General features: G+C 40.6%; 1 protein-coding gene across 2 annotated transcripts in view; it reads left to right on the top strand.

Annotated features, from left to right (window-relative positions):
* Window positions 1-16097, top strand: part of hcfc1b (host cell factor C1b) — a 30009-nt gene extending 13912 nt beyond the window's left edge. The window contains exons 12-28 of one of the 2 annotated variants that reach the window (XM_084389446.1): window positions 177-401; window positions 2485-2586; window positions 2689-2902; window positions 3109-3251; window positions 3353-3491; window positions 3593-3789; window positions 4319-5873; window positions 7409-7551; window positions 7916-8167; window positions 9662-9911; window positions 9996-10280; window positions 11409-11527; window positions 11609-11746; window positions 12864-13049; window positions 13189-13486; window positions 14210-14273; window positions 14371-16097. In XM_084389446.1, coding sequence (XP_084245572.1) covers window positions 177-401; window positions 2485-2586; window positions 2689-2902; window positions 3109-3251; window positions 3353-3491; window positions 3593-3789; window positions 4319-5873; window positions 7409-7551; window positions 7916-8167; window positions 9662-9911; window positions 9996-10280; window positions 11409-11527; window positions 11609-11746; window positions 12864-13049; window positions 13189-13486; window positions 14210-14273; window positions 14371-14410 — 4350 coding nt within the window. In that variant the 3' untranslated portion in view covers window positions 14411-16097. The remainder of the gene's footprint in view (window positions 1-176; window positions 402-2484; window positions 2587-2688; window positions 2903-3108; window positions 3252-3352; window positions 3492-3592; window positions 3790-4318; window positions 5874-7408; window positions 7552-7915; window positions 8168-9661; window positions 9912-9995; window positions 10281-11408; window positions 11528-11608; window positions 11747-12863; window positions 13050-13188; window positions 13487-14209; window positions 14274-14370) is intronic. The other variant, XM_084389447.1, reaches the window with a different exon arrangement.
* The last annotated feature ends 134 nt before the right edge of the window (window positions 16098-16231 follow it).

The raw sequence follows: 16231 nt of genomic DNA on the forward strand, positions 1-16231 counted from the left end.
TATAGGTAATCAGAAAGTGCTTTGGATAAAAACATTTTAGTTCTAAAATGCTAAGACACACATAGAATCAACTTCCCTTTCTGGCATCCTTCCGGACATGATTCATCCTGATTATACGCTTCCTGTCTTGTAGCTATTTGTGATTTAATGTGTCTTTGTTCCTACTTCCACTCCAGGTTACTAATCCTGCGACCCGAATGCTGAAAACAGCTGCAGCCCAGGTCGGCACTTCCTCTATCTCTACTCCCAACACTCCGAATCGACCAATCATCACTGTGCACAAATCAGGCACAGTAACCGTAGCCCAGCAGGCCCAGGTTGTTACCACCATGGTCGGAGGAGTCACCAAAACTATAACCCTAGTTAAGAGCCCTATCACAATGGGTAGCAGCGGTGCTCTGGTAAGAACAACACCACATCTGATTTTCTATGCTTAAAAATAGGGCTGCTTGTCGGCGCTGATAGCCTCGTGGGCAAGTGCGCCGTTGTGCTTCAGGCGACCCGAGTTCGAGTCCTGGCTCATAGACCTTTCCCTCTCTCTCTCTCTCTCTCTCTCTCTCTCTCTCTCTCTCTCTCTCTCTCTCTCTCTCTCTCTCTCTCTCTCTCTCTCTCTCTCTCTCTCTCTCTCTCTCTCTCTCTCTCTCTCTCTCTCTCTCTCTCTCTCTCTCTCTCTCTCTCTCTCTCTCTTTCTCTCTCTCTCTCCCACAGCACTTCCTGTCTAGCAACTGTCCTATCCTAGTACAAGGCAAAAACGTCAAAAATAAATCTTTAAAAGAAAAAATGCTTGTTGGAACCGATTGCACTAACGTATCGCAGCGCTGCCCAAGAGGCTATTGCGCTTCGGGCAACCTGAGATCAAATATTGACTCATAGTCCTTTCCCGATACAACCCGCTCTCTCCCACTTTACTTTACTTCTTCCAACTGTAATATCTGGATAAAGGTAAAAAAAAAATTACAAAACAAAAAGTATGGCAGCTCGATTGATCAAAATAAAAACGGAAATCACAATATGGATCAGTGTGTTTCACAGTGTGTATCACACATGCGCTGCATGTTTTAGAGTGAAGCATGAAACTGTTAATTCATTTACATGCAAGCAGCTCATGAACCAGTGTTTTAGTTCAGTCCTTTTTTTTTCCACACAAACACATCTCTGCATCTCCTCTTAGTTTGGGTCGCTTATAACATGCAACCATTTTCCCAAACTTGTAATGAGAAGCGCTTATAAACTATAAACTTCTCCATCACATAAGTTTATCATTTGATTTTGTATGCGTTTTAAAGCCCTGCCAGTTAAAACTTTTTATTTACACTTGCACCCAAAGCGCACGCACACTAAAAGCCTGTCAAACAGCGCATGAGTACTGAAGTTCTCTTTTGCGTCTTATTTTGCTTAAACTGTCAAATACACACAAGGTTTACATAAACAGTCATTTATATATTGAGTGCAGGGCTTGACATTAACTTGGCTAGATGTTTGTGTTCACTTAAAACTGACTGTGTTTACATGAATACTTGCCAAGACCAGCTCTCGTCTAGGCAAAAGTCACCGATAACAGCGGCAACGAGCACTCGGCATGGTTTCAAAAACAAACTTATTTAACACAAACAAACTAAATTAATACTCTGCTAGTCTATATAAATACAGCTATAGATGTTTCATTTGCATTAGATAAAAGTGGTGGTTGGTGACGTCATTCGTCGCAGTCGCTTTTTCACTTACATGGCAGACGCAAATGCACATATCCGATATATCAGATTATTTCTACATTAAAATGAGGTCTGAAGCCGATCTGAAAATATCAGAATCCAGTTCGTGGGTCATATCCGATCTGTGCCACATGGGAGGAAAACATTTTATTGGAATCATTTGTAATGTAAATGAGGAAGTGACAGCAGCCAATTAATCCTGTCATAAATGTTAATCAAACAACAAAATAAAGGAAATCACTCAATGCTCGTGACAATAACTTCAGTAGCTGTGAGAGTCAGTGTATATTTAATTTACACAGTGAAGTCAATGTAGTGTTTTATTTTTACATTACATGAATGCTACTGTTACAGTAAATACACCTACTATAGCTGAAAATATATTTCTTATTTTTGTATTAACATAATTTTTTCCCGTGTAGTTTTCAGCCATAAGCATTAGTATTTGTACTTTTAAAATAAAATTATTTTTCATTAACACTCATTTTTATTACATTGAAATACAATAGTAATATTTCTTATTTAGTTTATTTTGTAATAATCATAATAATTATAATTACAAAACTATACTTATTGGTATGTATTCACAAAAGTTTTAGCTAAATTGTGAAGCTCTGTTTTGTTTATTTTTAATCACCTTTTTTTTTATCAGAAAAATCACAGTTTGAATATTTTTCTCTGAAAATGTGCAGCCATAGTGTTTTGACTCTATAAATCTGGACTCTATTATTTCATTTTGTTATACTCAGTAATAACCCTTTACTGTTCTCAGATCTCCAGCCTTGGGAAGATGATGTCTGTTGTCCAGACCAAACCAGTACAAACATCTGCGGTCACCGGACAGGCTGGAGGCAGTCCTGTCACTCTAATTCAAGTCAGTAGTGCTGCTCATTTGAAGCACGTACATTACTTAAAATAAATTGTGTTGTGAATTTTCTATATTGTTATTTATGCTTGTTCCCCCACTTTTTCTCAGACAAAGACTCCTCTGCCTGCTGGTACCATCCTGAAACTGGTCACATCTGCTGATGGCAAGCCCACCACAATCATTACAACTACCCAGGCAGGAGGGGCTGGCACCAAACCTACTATCCTGGGCATCAGCAGTGTCTCTCCAAATACCGCCAACAAACCAGGCACCACCATTATTAAAACAATTCCTATGTCTGCTATACAACAAGGAGCAACAGGTCTGTTTTACAACTGACTGTTCATCCCATATGTAATCGTACATTTAAAGAGATTTTAGTTCTATTGAATCTGAGGTTGTTTATGCATTTTGAGTTGAGCCTCACAACCCTGTTATGTTGTTTATAACTAACTAACAGATCTGTTTTTTTACGCATCGTTGCAAGCTCACATGATTTCCTGTTATGATACCCTGTCTCGTTGCTAGGTGTGACTAGCAGTACTGGCATTAAGTCACCCATCACATATATCACCACAAAGGTTGTTACTCCTGGCACTGGTACTCCGGGGAAAATCATAACAGCTGTGCCTAAGCTAACAGCAGGTGCAGGACAACAGGGAGTCACACAGGTGAGGCCCATTTGTTCTCTGTTTTATGCACATTTAAGCTCATATACTGTAGATTTAATTTAATCTTTTGATTGGTCCCTGAATGTTTTATTTGCTCTCAGGTGGTCCTGAAGGGGGCACCAGGACAGCCTGGCACTATCCTGCGCACTTTGCCTATGGGCGGAGTGCGTCTGGTTTCACCAGGCACTGTGTCTGCCGGCAAACCGACGGTTACCACACTGGTCGTCAAAGGCACCACGGGTATGAATATTCAGGCTGTAAACTTTCTCTGAGGTGTAGTTTTATGCAAATTAGAGCGAAATTGTTATTCTTCATATCATTAATGACCTCTTTGAATTTAGGAGTCACAACTCTGGGAACAGTAACTGGTACTGTATCAACTAGTGCGGCAGGGGTCAATGTGGTAAGTGCTAATGCCAGCCTGGCTACTCCTGTCACCACACTTGCCTCCATCGCCACATTGTCCAGCCAGGTGATCAATCCCACGGCTATCACTGTATCTGCTGCCCAGACCAGCCACGCCACCGCTACAATACAAGTGAGTCATTGTAACATTTATAATCTTACAAAAGATTTCTATTTCAAAATAATTGCTGCTCTTTTTACCTTTCAATTAATACAAAAAAAAAATCATGAAAAAAATGTATCATTGTTTCCTCAAAAATATTAAGCAGCACAATTGTTTTCAATATGAGAATTTTGTTTAGCTGTCACAGGAATAAATAAATTGTTTAAAATATATTAAAATAGATAACTGCTATTTGAAATGTTAATGCTTACTGGATTTATGATCAAATTAATGCAGCCTTGGTGAGCATAAGCATAAATTTAATACATTTTACAAACCCTTATTTTTAAACAGTAGTGCAAAATAACAATAATTATAAGTTGCTACCTATTTTTATCAGTTGTGTATATTTGTTTTTTGTATTTATATAAATGAGTATAAATAACAGTATATAAATATTATTATTATTAAGAAATTATTTATTATAGTAAAATAATTTTATTATTTATTCATTCATCCAATTAATAATCCATTTCATAATGTTTATTTTTCCTTTCAGTCGGCACCCCAGCCTACTCAAGTAACCCTGATCACGACTCCAAGTGGTGCTGAAGCCCAGCCTGCACAGGATCTTCCTGTCTCCATCCTGGCCTCTCCCACCTCAGAGCAGCCCTCCACCACTGGTGCTGATGCTGGTGACGGCGCTGGCGACGGTGCTACCACCGTGACACTGGTCTGCTCCAACCCACCATGTGAGACCCATGAGACTGGTACAACCAACACTGCGACAACGGCTTCTGCCAAAATGGGCACTGGACAGATTTGTTCCAACCCACCATGTGAGACCCATGAGACTGGTACAACCAACACTGCGACAACGGCTTCTGCCAAAATGGGCACTGGACAGATTTGTTCCAACCCTCCGTGTGAGATGCATGAAACAGGCACCACCAACACAGCAACCACCGCCTCTGCGAACATGGGCAGGGCACAGCAGGTCTGCACCAATCCACCCTCAGAGACGCATGATACGGGCACCACCAACACAGCCACTACTGCCAGCTGCAACATGGGCTCTCAAAAGATGGGCACCGTGAACAGCAAGACAGATGGTTCTTCGTCAGCTACATCCTCAGCTTCTGGTTCAGAAACAGAAACGCCCGCCACAGAGGGCGGTGCTGGTGCCATGCGGCAGGAGACTCTCCGCACGGGTACCACCAACACCTCTACTACCGCCCGCTCCAACATGGGCTCTGATCAGACGGGTACGGTGCAGAGCTCCAAGAAGAGCCAAGCTTCCATCTCCTCTACTATGATACCTGTTTGCTCCAGCCCTACAAGTGAAACGCAAGAGACGGACACTTCAGCTGAGTCTGGTGACGCACAGCAGGTCTGCTCAAAACCACCCTGTGAGACACATGAAACGGGCACGACTGATACTGCTGCACAGTCAAGCTCCAGTATGGAAAGTGGGCAAACCAATGTTGTGGAGAGGGTGAGCTCCGATCCTCCCTGTGAAACACACGAAACGGGCACCACCAACACACCGACCCAGGCCTCATCGACTATGGGTGCAGGACAGAGTGGCACCGCGCAAAAAGTGTGTTCCAATCCTCCCTGTGAAACACACGAAACGGGCACTACCAACACACCGACCCAGGCCTCATCGACTATGGGTGCAGGACAGAGTGGCACCGCGCAAAAAGTGTGTTCCAATCCTCCCTGTGAAACACACGAAACGGGCACCACCAACACACCGACCCAGGCCTCATCTACTATGGGTGCAGGACAGAGTGGCACCGTGCAAAAAGTGTGTTCCAATCCTCCCTGTGAAACACACGAAACGGGCACCACCAACACACCGACCCAGGCCTCATCTACTATGGGTGCAGGACAGAGTGGCACTGTGCAAAAAGTTTGCTCCAATCCTCCCTGTGAAACACATGAAACTGGCACCACCAACACACCAACCCAGTCCTCGTCTTCTATTGGTGCTGGACAAAACGGCGCTGTGCAAATTGTGTGTTCCAATCCACCCTGTGAAACACACGAAACGGGCACCACCAACACAGCCACCACTTCTACAAGCAACTTAGAAACTGGAGAAGGAACAGGTATTTATCTATATAACACTTAAAGATTATTGTTTTAATGTAAATATGAACATAATAATTTTGGTTAATTTTGTTGTTAAAGTATGTTAAATATAATTATATAATAAATAATAATAATTATTTGTTTTTAAAGGGATGGTTGATTATGATTTCACTTTCCTAACTTTAGTTAGTGTGTAATGTTGCTGTTTGAGCATAAACAACATCTGCAAAGTTACAACGCTCAAAGTTCAAAGCAAGGGAGATATTTGCTTTTAAAGAAATTGCTTTTCAAAGAAATTGCTTTTCGAAGACTACAAGAAACGGCTGGTAGGGACTACACGACATTCCTCCCGGGTTAGTGACATCACAAACCCTAAAATTTACATAAACCCCGCCCCCGGGAACGCGATTTATAGATTGTCATGACTAGAAGATAACTACACATAAGCTACATAAATTCATCAACTAACCATTCAGAAATGTCCTGTTGCATTCTACATGTTGTCACTTCTTCTTGAGTCTCTCCATCATTGTCTGACTCCGGTTTGAACATAAAAGGCTAAAAGTTTTTCAAATTTTCAGTGCATGTTTGTGTGAGGTAAAAGGACACAAGCTGTTGAAACTCCGCCCTCTGTGCCGGGAGCAGCAGCTCATTTGCGTTTAAAGGGACAGACACAAAAACGGCGTGTTTTTGCTCACCCTCAAAAAGTGACCATTTTAACAAGCTATATAAAAATATCTGTGGGGTATTTTGAGCTAAAACTTCACATACACACTCTGGGGACATCAAAGACTTATTTTACATCTTGCGAAAAGGACATTATACCACCCCTTTAAAACGGAATGCATCGACTAGCTTCTCCAAACGGATAGGGGTGTTAATCGTCACTGGTGTCACGATTCGATTCAATATCAGGATGCATCACGATGCGTTGCAATATTACTGCTCGTGCAATATTACTGCTACATTTTCGTCAATGAATACAAGTAGTCAGATATATAAACTGCTCCAAGAAAGTTCTCTTCCTGAATGTAGTAAAATAAAACTTAAGTCTGAACACAGAAGACGACAGGAGCATTTAGAACTAATAAACACTAGTAAATACTAAAAGCGCTTGAAACTGTCAAGTGACCCATTCAACACCCCTACAGTACACACTGATTAATCAGACCTTAAAAGCTGTTAATATCAGGGCTTGTTTTATTTCTGTATACAACTTTCTTCTACAAAGTATATGCAACCAAGGGCACTTTTTTATTTTTAGCCAGACATTTAAACCTGTTAATATCAGGGGTATTTCTCCCCCAATTTGCATGCTTTCTAGAGTACTAAATAGATTATCCATCTTTTGTACTGTAAATGTTCTGATGCCTATTTTACTTATAATATTTGAATGCTGCTCCAGTGTGAACACTTCTAAAAGAAAACGTATAGATTTATAATATTGGTCATCGTATTATAAAGCAGTTATCAGCATTAATTATTATTGTCTGTCAATGTCAGAGTTTCAGAGCACCCCTAATAATTGAGCTTATCTGTGTTTGTCCTCTAGCCCAGCAGGGCGGTGATGGACAGAGTGACAGCGGCACCAGCTCAGAACCCACGTCATCTACAGAACCAGCCAATCCCACAACACAGAGCAGAGCCATCACCACAGTAACACAGGCCACGCCCACTCCAGGACCATCAGTACCGGTATGACCACGCTTCTAATCTGATCGGCTGGCTTTATGCAATTTCCTGGGCCTGACGCACATTTATATTCCACTTTGCTCTCAAGGTTGTCTCTGATACTATTAAAGATGGAGCATAAAAGCTGCTTAGTCGTTTTACATATACAGACAGTCCCTTCCTGTCTAATTGGGAACATTTCGGCTAGAAAAAGCTGCAGTGCTGGGCAGATTTTTGATGATAGCCTTACTTATTAGTATTGCAAAATAGTAGTTTACAAATACATTAATTAATATGTAAATATTCTGTTCTAATACATGCAGATATGTGCTCTATTTATTTTGTCTGTCTTGTTCTCTATTTCTGATTGTTTTCTCACTCAATGCAGGAGATTTCGTCTATGGCCGGATCTGCGGTAGTGGCTGAGGTCCCGGGAGAGGCGGAGGCCATGGAGCAGACCAGCGCAGAGGCCGTAGCAGCGGGAGAAGAGCCCATGCAGACCGTGTGTCAGGGAGAGCTGAGTGAAGAGGGAGCCATCAGGGTCGTTGCCATAGATGAAAGTGCAGCGGGTGATGAGGGCACCATGCTACAGGTTCATGTTGCCATGGAAGCACAGCCAGGTCAAGGAGATCAGGCTGAGGTATACAGGCTTTTATAATCATATGGTTTAGAGATAAATGCATATGATGTGATTTTGTTAATCTACACTTTTATGATGCTTTTTTTCCATTCGCTTACAAAATTAGTCATTGTTTCTTTCACCAAAACAGTTAAAGACTTCTTTTTTTTCCCCACCTTTTTTGACCCTTAAATTCAATAGACTATTTTTAAAAAGAGCTTTTGCATTGCAAACCTTGTTTATACCTTGTATATTTGAATTTTTGTTTTAAAACCATATATATACACATTATACATTGGTATATACACTACTGTTCAAAAGTTTGAAGTTGGTAAGATTTTTTTAATGCTTTTGAAAGAAGTCTTTTTGTGTCTTATGCTCAAGGCTGCATTTATTTGATCAAAAATACAGTACACAGTAATATTGTGAAATATTACAATTTAAAATGTTTTCTATTTGAATATATTTTAAAATGTAATTTATTCCTGTGATCAAAGCTGAATTTTCAGCATCATTACTCCAGCCTTCAGCGTCACATGCTCCTTCAGAAATCATTCTAAAGGGCCTTACACACCGGGACGAATATCGGCGCGCGTTATTCGCCAGCGTTTTTCAACGCGTTTTTTGTGTTCACACCCAAGCGATTTTCGCTGACGATGAGCCGAGTGAACATGCAAATTCATTCCCTGACATTAGATGGCGCGATTGTCAAACGTTCGTGGGAAAAAGTTACAAGCCTATGTACATGAAAGACAATAAGTAAAATGAAACTCACCATCAAGGCCCATTTGCTCTGCAACACCACTCCATAACAGTTCTCTTTTATCAAGATTTTTGTAGTCGCGTTTGTCATATAGTTCTTTATGTTCCGACACCAACGAGGCCAGCAGCTCTACATTCATCTTGCCTTGCATCTTCCTCGTCTTATTTCTTCCCAGCAGTGTAGACGCTATCTTCTTCGCCTGTATGTGTGCTCGGCAAGACCGTTTTGTGTTTGAGCGCCCCCAAATTGTGTTTTACTGTAACTTCAGAAGCTCCAGACATGTGAGCAAAAGCGCCAATCTCATTGGTCGGATAGTTTTTGACGCGGCGCGTCAAACCAAAAAAACGAACCCGAGGCGTTTTTTAAAAAATGACGCTTTTACGCGTGGCGTTTTTCGCGTCGGTGTGCACACTCACATTGGCGCCCTTTGTTTAGTCACGAGGCGTTAAACGTCGGCGAATATCGCGCGCGAAATTCGTCCCGGTGTGAACAGGCCTTAATACGCTGATTTGCGGTATGTTTTTACTGTTCTTGTGCAAAATAATATTTTTGTGGAAACAGTGTTGGATATTTCAGGATTCTTTGATGAATGAAAATCAAAGCAGCATTTATTTGAAATCGAATTCTTTTGTGACATTATAAATGTCTTTACTGTCACTTTTGTTCAGTTCAATACTTCCTCACTGAATAAAATCTTACTAACCCTAAACAAATGTGCAAATATTAAACAATTCCCTGTTTTCTCGGTAAAGCAGATGGAGGCCGGTGTGGATGCTGCAGAAGCGATGAGTCTAGCTGCTCAAGACTCAGAAGCACTCGCTCTTCCCCAGGAGTTGATGTCTGCAGAAGGACAGCAAACTACCCTCATGGTGACTGGACTGACCCCAGAAGAGCTGGCTGTGACGGCAGCGGCTGAGGCTGCGGCACAGGCTGCGGCAACAGAAGAAGCGCAGGCCCTCGCCATCCAGGCTGTCCTACAGGCGGCTCAGCAGGCTGTGCTCAGTAAGTGTGCGACACGCTGCCATATGCTTAACGTTATGATGGATACGGTATACTTTGAATTCTCAGCAAGACTTTCTGTTTCAGGTGCGGGAGACGCAGGTCATGACGGGCACCAATCCACCACCATCCCTATCGTTTTGACCCAGCAGGAGCTCGCTGCTCTAGTTCAGCAACAGCAGCAGCTCCAGGAGGCGCAGGCGGCTGCAGCCCAGCAGTTAAGTGCTGAAGCAGCCGCAGCTGCGCTGCCCACCGAAGGCTTGGCACCAGCTGACAGCCTCAACGACCCAGCGTCTGAGAGTAATGGCCATGAGATGGCAACCGCTGTTACGAGAGCTGTGGCCTCTCTCCTTCCACGCACTTCTGCAGAGAGTAAGAGATGCTTTTCTAGTTTTAAATGATTTGTTTTTAATTGCACAAACTAAAAAATTAAGTTTATTTGAATAAGTTTTCCTAACTAGATGTACCGCATGGCGGTACAAAATATGACCGCCGCTCAGGCCTGCACTGGCTTTCCACAAAAATAAATGACGTGGAGCAATTTGACTGTATTGCGTGTTTATGTATATAAGTTGTATATTTTAAAAGACTGTCTGGAGTATTCCTGTGGATCATGGATAATTTAGAGTTTTGTAATTATTTGCTATTACTATTTAAGTTTTATATCAAAAGTCATTAGTTTAGACACTTAACATCCGTAATGTGAAAATGTCACATTCATAACAGTGGTTTTCCCTACATAATGTATTATAAAAATGAGTTTCAAAAACACACTTATTGTGTTCAAGCAAGTCTTTTTCATGCTACATTGGTAACAACAAACAGCTTTTTAAACAAAAAACAAAACAAAATTAAACTCATTCCCACTGTACCTAGTAGAACACTTAAGTAAATGTCCCATTGAAATTAATGGGATTTTATGGATTTAGGTGAAGAAAGTGTACACATAATACATTTTGGTCTGTACCATGAAGAGAAAACTGATTCAACTATATAAACTATATATTTTCTGAAAGCGTAGACTCTCAGGATGTGATCTAACATGGCATGAAACATGTCCCACCCACCTCATTAGTATACTGCCCAAGCATAACACATTGGGTATTGGTAAATCGGGTATATGGCTGTGATACCTAAAAAAAGTAGTAGTATGTGCATGTCTGTCTGTGTGTGTGTTTGTGTATGTGTGTGTCTGTGTGTGTGTGTGTGTGTGTGTCTGTGCGTGTATGTATGCGTGTGCGCGTGTGTGTGTGTGTCTGTGCGTGTGGATGTCAGTGTGTGTGCATGCTTGCGTTTGTTTGTATTCCTGAAATAGGGGAAATAGGGAAATTTGTTTGTATTCCTTTCGTTGTATACGAAAAATTCAGTAGATGACGACAAAAAAAAAAATAAAAATAAAAAATTCCCTATATGACTATCATAATAATTTGGTTTATGCATTTACGATCCAAATGTGTTGGTTTTTGGTGCATGCAAAAAAATGTCCCTCTTTCTTGACAGCTCTAGCCCCATCAAGTACTTTTGCACCATCGCAGCCGATTTTGGTCGCCAGCCCTGCCAAGATGCAAGCAGCCACTGCTTTAGCTGAGGTGGCCAATGGGATTGAATCAGCAGCTGGGGTGAGTTCACCAGTGGTACTTGATGATTACTGCACCGATACCTATTTCAGACTATTGTTCAACCAGTTGTTTTTATTGTAGAAGCAAGAAGCGCCTCCAGCAGTCGTGAGGCCTCCAGTGAAGAAAGAGAATCAGTGGTTTGATGTTGGATTCGTTAAGGTCACAAACATGGTTGTCACTCACTATTATGTACCAGCTGACGATTCAGCAGTTACTGATGTAAGTAGTAATCAAGGTGCTGTAAATGTTGTGTCTTAAAACTATTTCCTTTATTGGAAAAGGAAGTGTTATTTAGCACAAATTGAAATACGCTATACCTGATTGATAGAGATATCGCTAAGGCCGTTAATTTTTACTGTTTAGCCAACAAGAGTCAGAAACTGGACTTTTATTTTGAAAGTGCTGAGAACTTTTACGGCCTTTATTTAACAATAATAGAAATATAAATTTGATAATATTTGTTATATATTACAACAAATTCTATAATATTTGTTACATATAACAACAACATTAATCAAATATGGATTAATATAAAGTCTTTAAAGTAGCATCTAATTAAGTCATAACACTTGTCAGGGGTGATACCAATAACCGATAATTCTTTCTATTTGAAAGCCGATAACCGATATATTGGCCAATGAATCTAAACCATAATTTTTATATAAGTTTTAGAGCCTGATACAAAAACAAGTCTCACCATTAAAAGCCATGTCCCAAGCACACAATTGTAAATATGACAGACTTGCACTGCAAAAGTGATTCCAATCATATTTTAAGCAATTCAGAACCCATCATGGCAAACAGCGTGCATCTGAAGTGTCTCAGCTAAAGTAAAATAATCCATTATTTATCAGCTTTAATATATCATTCAAATTTTCTTATTGGCCAATACCGATATGGTGGGCGATATATTTTGAGAAAATTATTCCCAGAGTGCTTAATTGTGATTACCGAGTGCACTGCTGATTATAACTTTAATTATGAAAAATAATATAATAGGATTGATCACATAAATTTGACAAAGTTGCTGTCTAAAGTATAACTTTAAAATTTAAATAGTTTATTTCTTATTTTGTAACATTAATATAAACATGTAAATATAAAAGTCTATTCTCCAAACCGCTTGTCTTCTGTAAGGCCACAGGAAGGGTGGAGCTTATCCCAGTGTCTTGAACCAAATAAATATAAATGCAAATTGCATTTTATTAATGCATTTATTTTATTAAATAGTGTGATATTTAATGTGTGTATATCGGTCACCGTGCTCTCCAAGATTCCGACATTGGCCTTTAAAAAAATCCAAATGAGACTACCACTAATCCTCTTGACGTTGCAGGATGATTCTGGCACAATCCCAGACTACAGCCGAATGAAGAAGATCGAACTGTCTCCAGGCACTGCGTACAAGTTTCGCGTGGCCGGTGTCAATGCGTGCGGCCGTGGAACATTCTCTGAGGTCTCTGCGTTTAAGACCTGCTTACCTGGCTTCCCTGGAGCACCGTGTGCCATCAAAATCAGCAAGGTTGGTGACTGCAAACAGCTTGTGCTTGATCTACATGTGTTTTTTTTTTTTTTTTGATTATTTGCTTCTAATTTATTCTGTGTGGCATTTGATTTATATTTTGTCTTGGTGACTGAAATAAGTTTTCCTCTCTCTTCAGAGCCCCGATGGTGCCCACCTGACCTGGGAGCCTCCATCAGTAACATCAGGGAAGATCATTGAGTATTCAGTGTATCTGGCCATCCAGAGCTCGCAGACGGTCGAGGCGAAAGCATCTACTCCGGCTCAGCTTGCCTTTATGCGGGTGTACTGTGGTCCCAACCCGTCCTGCCTAGTGCAGTCGTCTAGTCTCTCCAACGCCCACATCGATTACACCACCAAACCCGCCATCATCTTCCGCATCGCCGCCCGCAATGAGAAGGGCTACGGCCCCGCCACGCAAGTCAGGTGGCTACAAGGTGAGGAAATGTTTTGGTGACACTTTTCACAGACTGTGATGACTTCCACATGGTAAATCTAGCAAAGATTTTTTTTTTTATGTACATGGGTACACAACAAATTTGTTGTTTCAGTTCACCACTATAGAAGTTTAACCTACTATAACAACTTCTGAGAACCCCAGAAATGTGAAAAGGGTCTATTAGGGCGTTTACACACCTGGCTCGTTTGGAGTTGTCGCTTTGGAATTGTCATGGCAATTGCGCTCGGATCCTCACCAAAATAACAGAGGTAGCCGAAGTGAAATGCCTTGTTAAAATTTGGTCGGACAAACATATTTCAGAACAACTGGCCAAACCAAAAATACAGATGAAGCCTTGATTCTTGGTAAAAATGAGAAAGTAATATAATAACAGTTACAAAGAAAGTCATAATCAGTCCGTGGAGCGGTTGTCTGACCATCCTGACCGACGACCGCTACGAGACGAATCCTGAAACATAACCAATTGCACACTGACCAACAGGAAGTTTACCCGCTCTTGACTTCTATTAACTCATGTTGGTTCGTTTTAAAATGTTGCCTTGTGAAAGCTAACCAAACCAAGAAGAAATCGCTCATTGTAACAATTTTAATCCATGTTTCGGAACAAACCTGATCTACAGGTGTGAAAACGCCCTTACACGCATCTTTAATCTGTGGAATGGATTTAAAAAAATATTTTTTATTTAAATATTGTTTGCAGAAACCAGTAAAGATGGCTCTGCGGCCAAACCTGCAGCAAAGAGGCCGGTCTCGTCACCTGATATGTGAGTTTGTTTCCATTTCAAAATGAACAACGCTAGCCTGTCATATCCCAAACCTGATGCGTTTTATTGAAACGGATAATTTCTTTGCCCTTTGCAGGAAAGGCGCTGGTCCAAAGAAGGCCAGATCTGACCAGTGAGAGCTCACCGTGACCCCTGACTCCGCCCTCATCATGTGCAGAACCATGACTGAAATCCACTTCCTGCTGAATGACCTTCCTGCTTCCACTTCTCACACCATTCCATCCTCTGCAACGAAATGGAAGGAAACTGCAGCCAAAAAAAGGAAAACAGTTTGTTTCCATTTTTGAGAAATCTGCTCCCATCACTGGACATGTTGGTGCCATGGACGCCTTATTTCCAACTGTATTTTTAAAAAAACACATAAATGTTCCTCCTCAAAAGCACATACATTTGCTCTCCTGACAATTTTGTGTAAAGAGATTCCAATGGCAGCGTTCAGTCTCATTATAACTGTATAATCAGATGTTCAATCTTTGTTTGCCTCCCTTGGTATTCATTTATTTTTTAAGCTTATTTCAATACAAGCAATAGATAAACAGAAAAATAACTTTGCTCTTGTCAGTTTGTCGATGATTTCATTATTTGGCCAAGTCTGTATGATTCAAACGTGCTGAAAGGAGACTGATGTACGGAAGAGGGAGTGCGGACGACAAAAACGGCGCAGGGGAAACATCACAATAAAATGAAAACTATCAGCACTTGGTGATGCTTGTGAGGGAAAAGACTCAGTTCATTCGGAGAATCTGTAATTATTCATTCACTTCGAGTTCAGTAGCCTGTTTTTCCATCACTGTGTGTTCGTACATTTGCTGTGAGGGACAATTGAGGACTGCAACGCTGAAGACTAAAAGGACTTCAATCTATGTAGATGAAAAGCATACTACTTTTTGCATTGCGGCAACCAGATCTTGTATAAAGAGAGAGAGAAAAAAATCCCCAAAAATAGTAAATGATTGATACAGGAGGTCTTTGTGTGTGGTTTATTTTTGTAATTTTTTTTTTTTTTTAAGAAAGGTTTTTCCTCATTGTGTGCTTCAGGGCAGTTTTAAACCTCACCTCTTCTCAACATGTTCACCGCTCATTCCTGCAGTCTCCATGCTTATGGATTTGACACTTGGCGGCTTGTCTTAGGGCCACAGTGTTTCACATCTCGTGTTCATGTCATGAATCTTTATTTTGGGAATTGTAGTGTAAAATATATGTATTTGTTCTGGACAATGACCCACTTTTGACAACTTTGATGCTTCTTCCACCCTTTTTTCCTCTCAGCATTTTATTTTTTGGCATTTATAGGATCCTGCTGCAGAAAAAACCTTTCCCCCCTCTTGTCAATAGTCTACATTTCCTGTAAATTTGCTTTTCTGAATCTCACATTTCTTTTATATGCTTGGTTTTGTGAGTCGATGGATACGAATTGGGATTCTCAAGCTGTGCAGCAAAAGTTTGAACCATTTTCATTCTTTGCGGACTGTTTGGGCTTTTGGAGATGATGTTTAGGGACGCAGGCCTGTGTAAATGCTAAATAGGTGGAAATTAAGGAGAGGTTTTGATGAGTATTGTTTTGTTTTGTTTTTTTTAATGGAAGGTAGAAACAGTTTGTTCCTGTTTCTAGTTTGGGAAAAGATGGATTGTTGGCTTAGCCAGAGTTTGAACTCCGTTGTAAATTAGTTCTTTCACGTAGCAAGACGTAAAACGAAAATCTCTTTGCCTTTTTTTATATAATTATCTGTAACAAAATGTTTTTACATGTTGTCATCTATTGATTGCTTTTGTGTCTTGACATATAAAAGTAATGGAATTCTGTCTCTGTGTTCATTCGTCTTGTTTTGCCTGCTGTTAATTTAGCGTTTTTGTCATTTGTGTTGCTAATTTTGTCTTATTGTCTTGTTTTAATAAATGTTATGTACAAGAAATATAGATGACCACCAAGAGATTAA

Source organism: Rutilus rutilus, assembly GCF_951802725.1.
Source record: "Rutilus rutilus genome assembly, chromosome: 19".
Lineage (NCBI taxonomy): Eukaryota > Metazoa > Chordata > Actinopteri > Cypriniformes > Leuciscidae > Rutilus > Rutilus rutilus.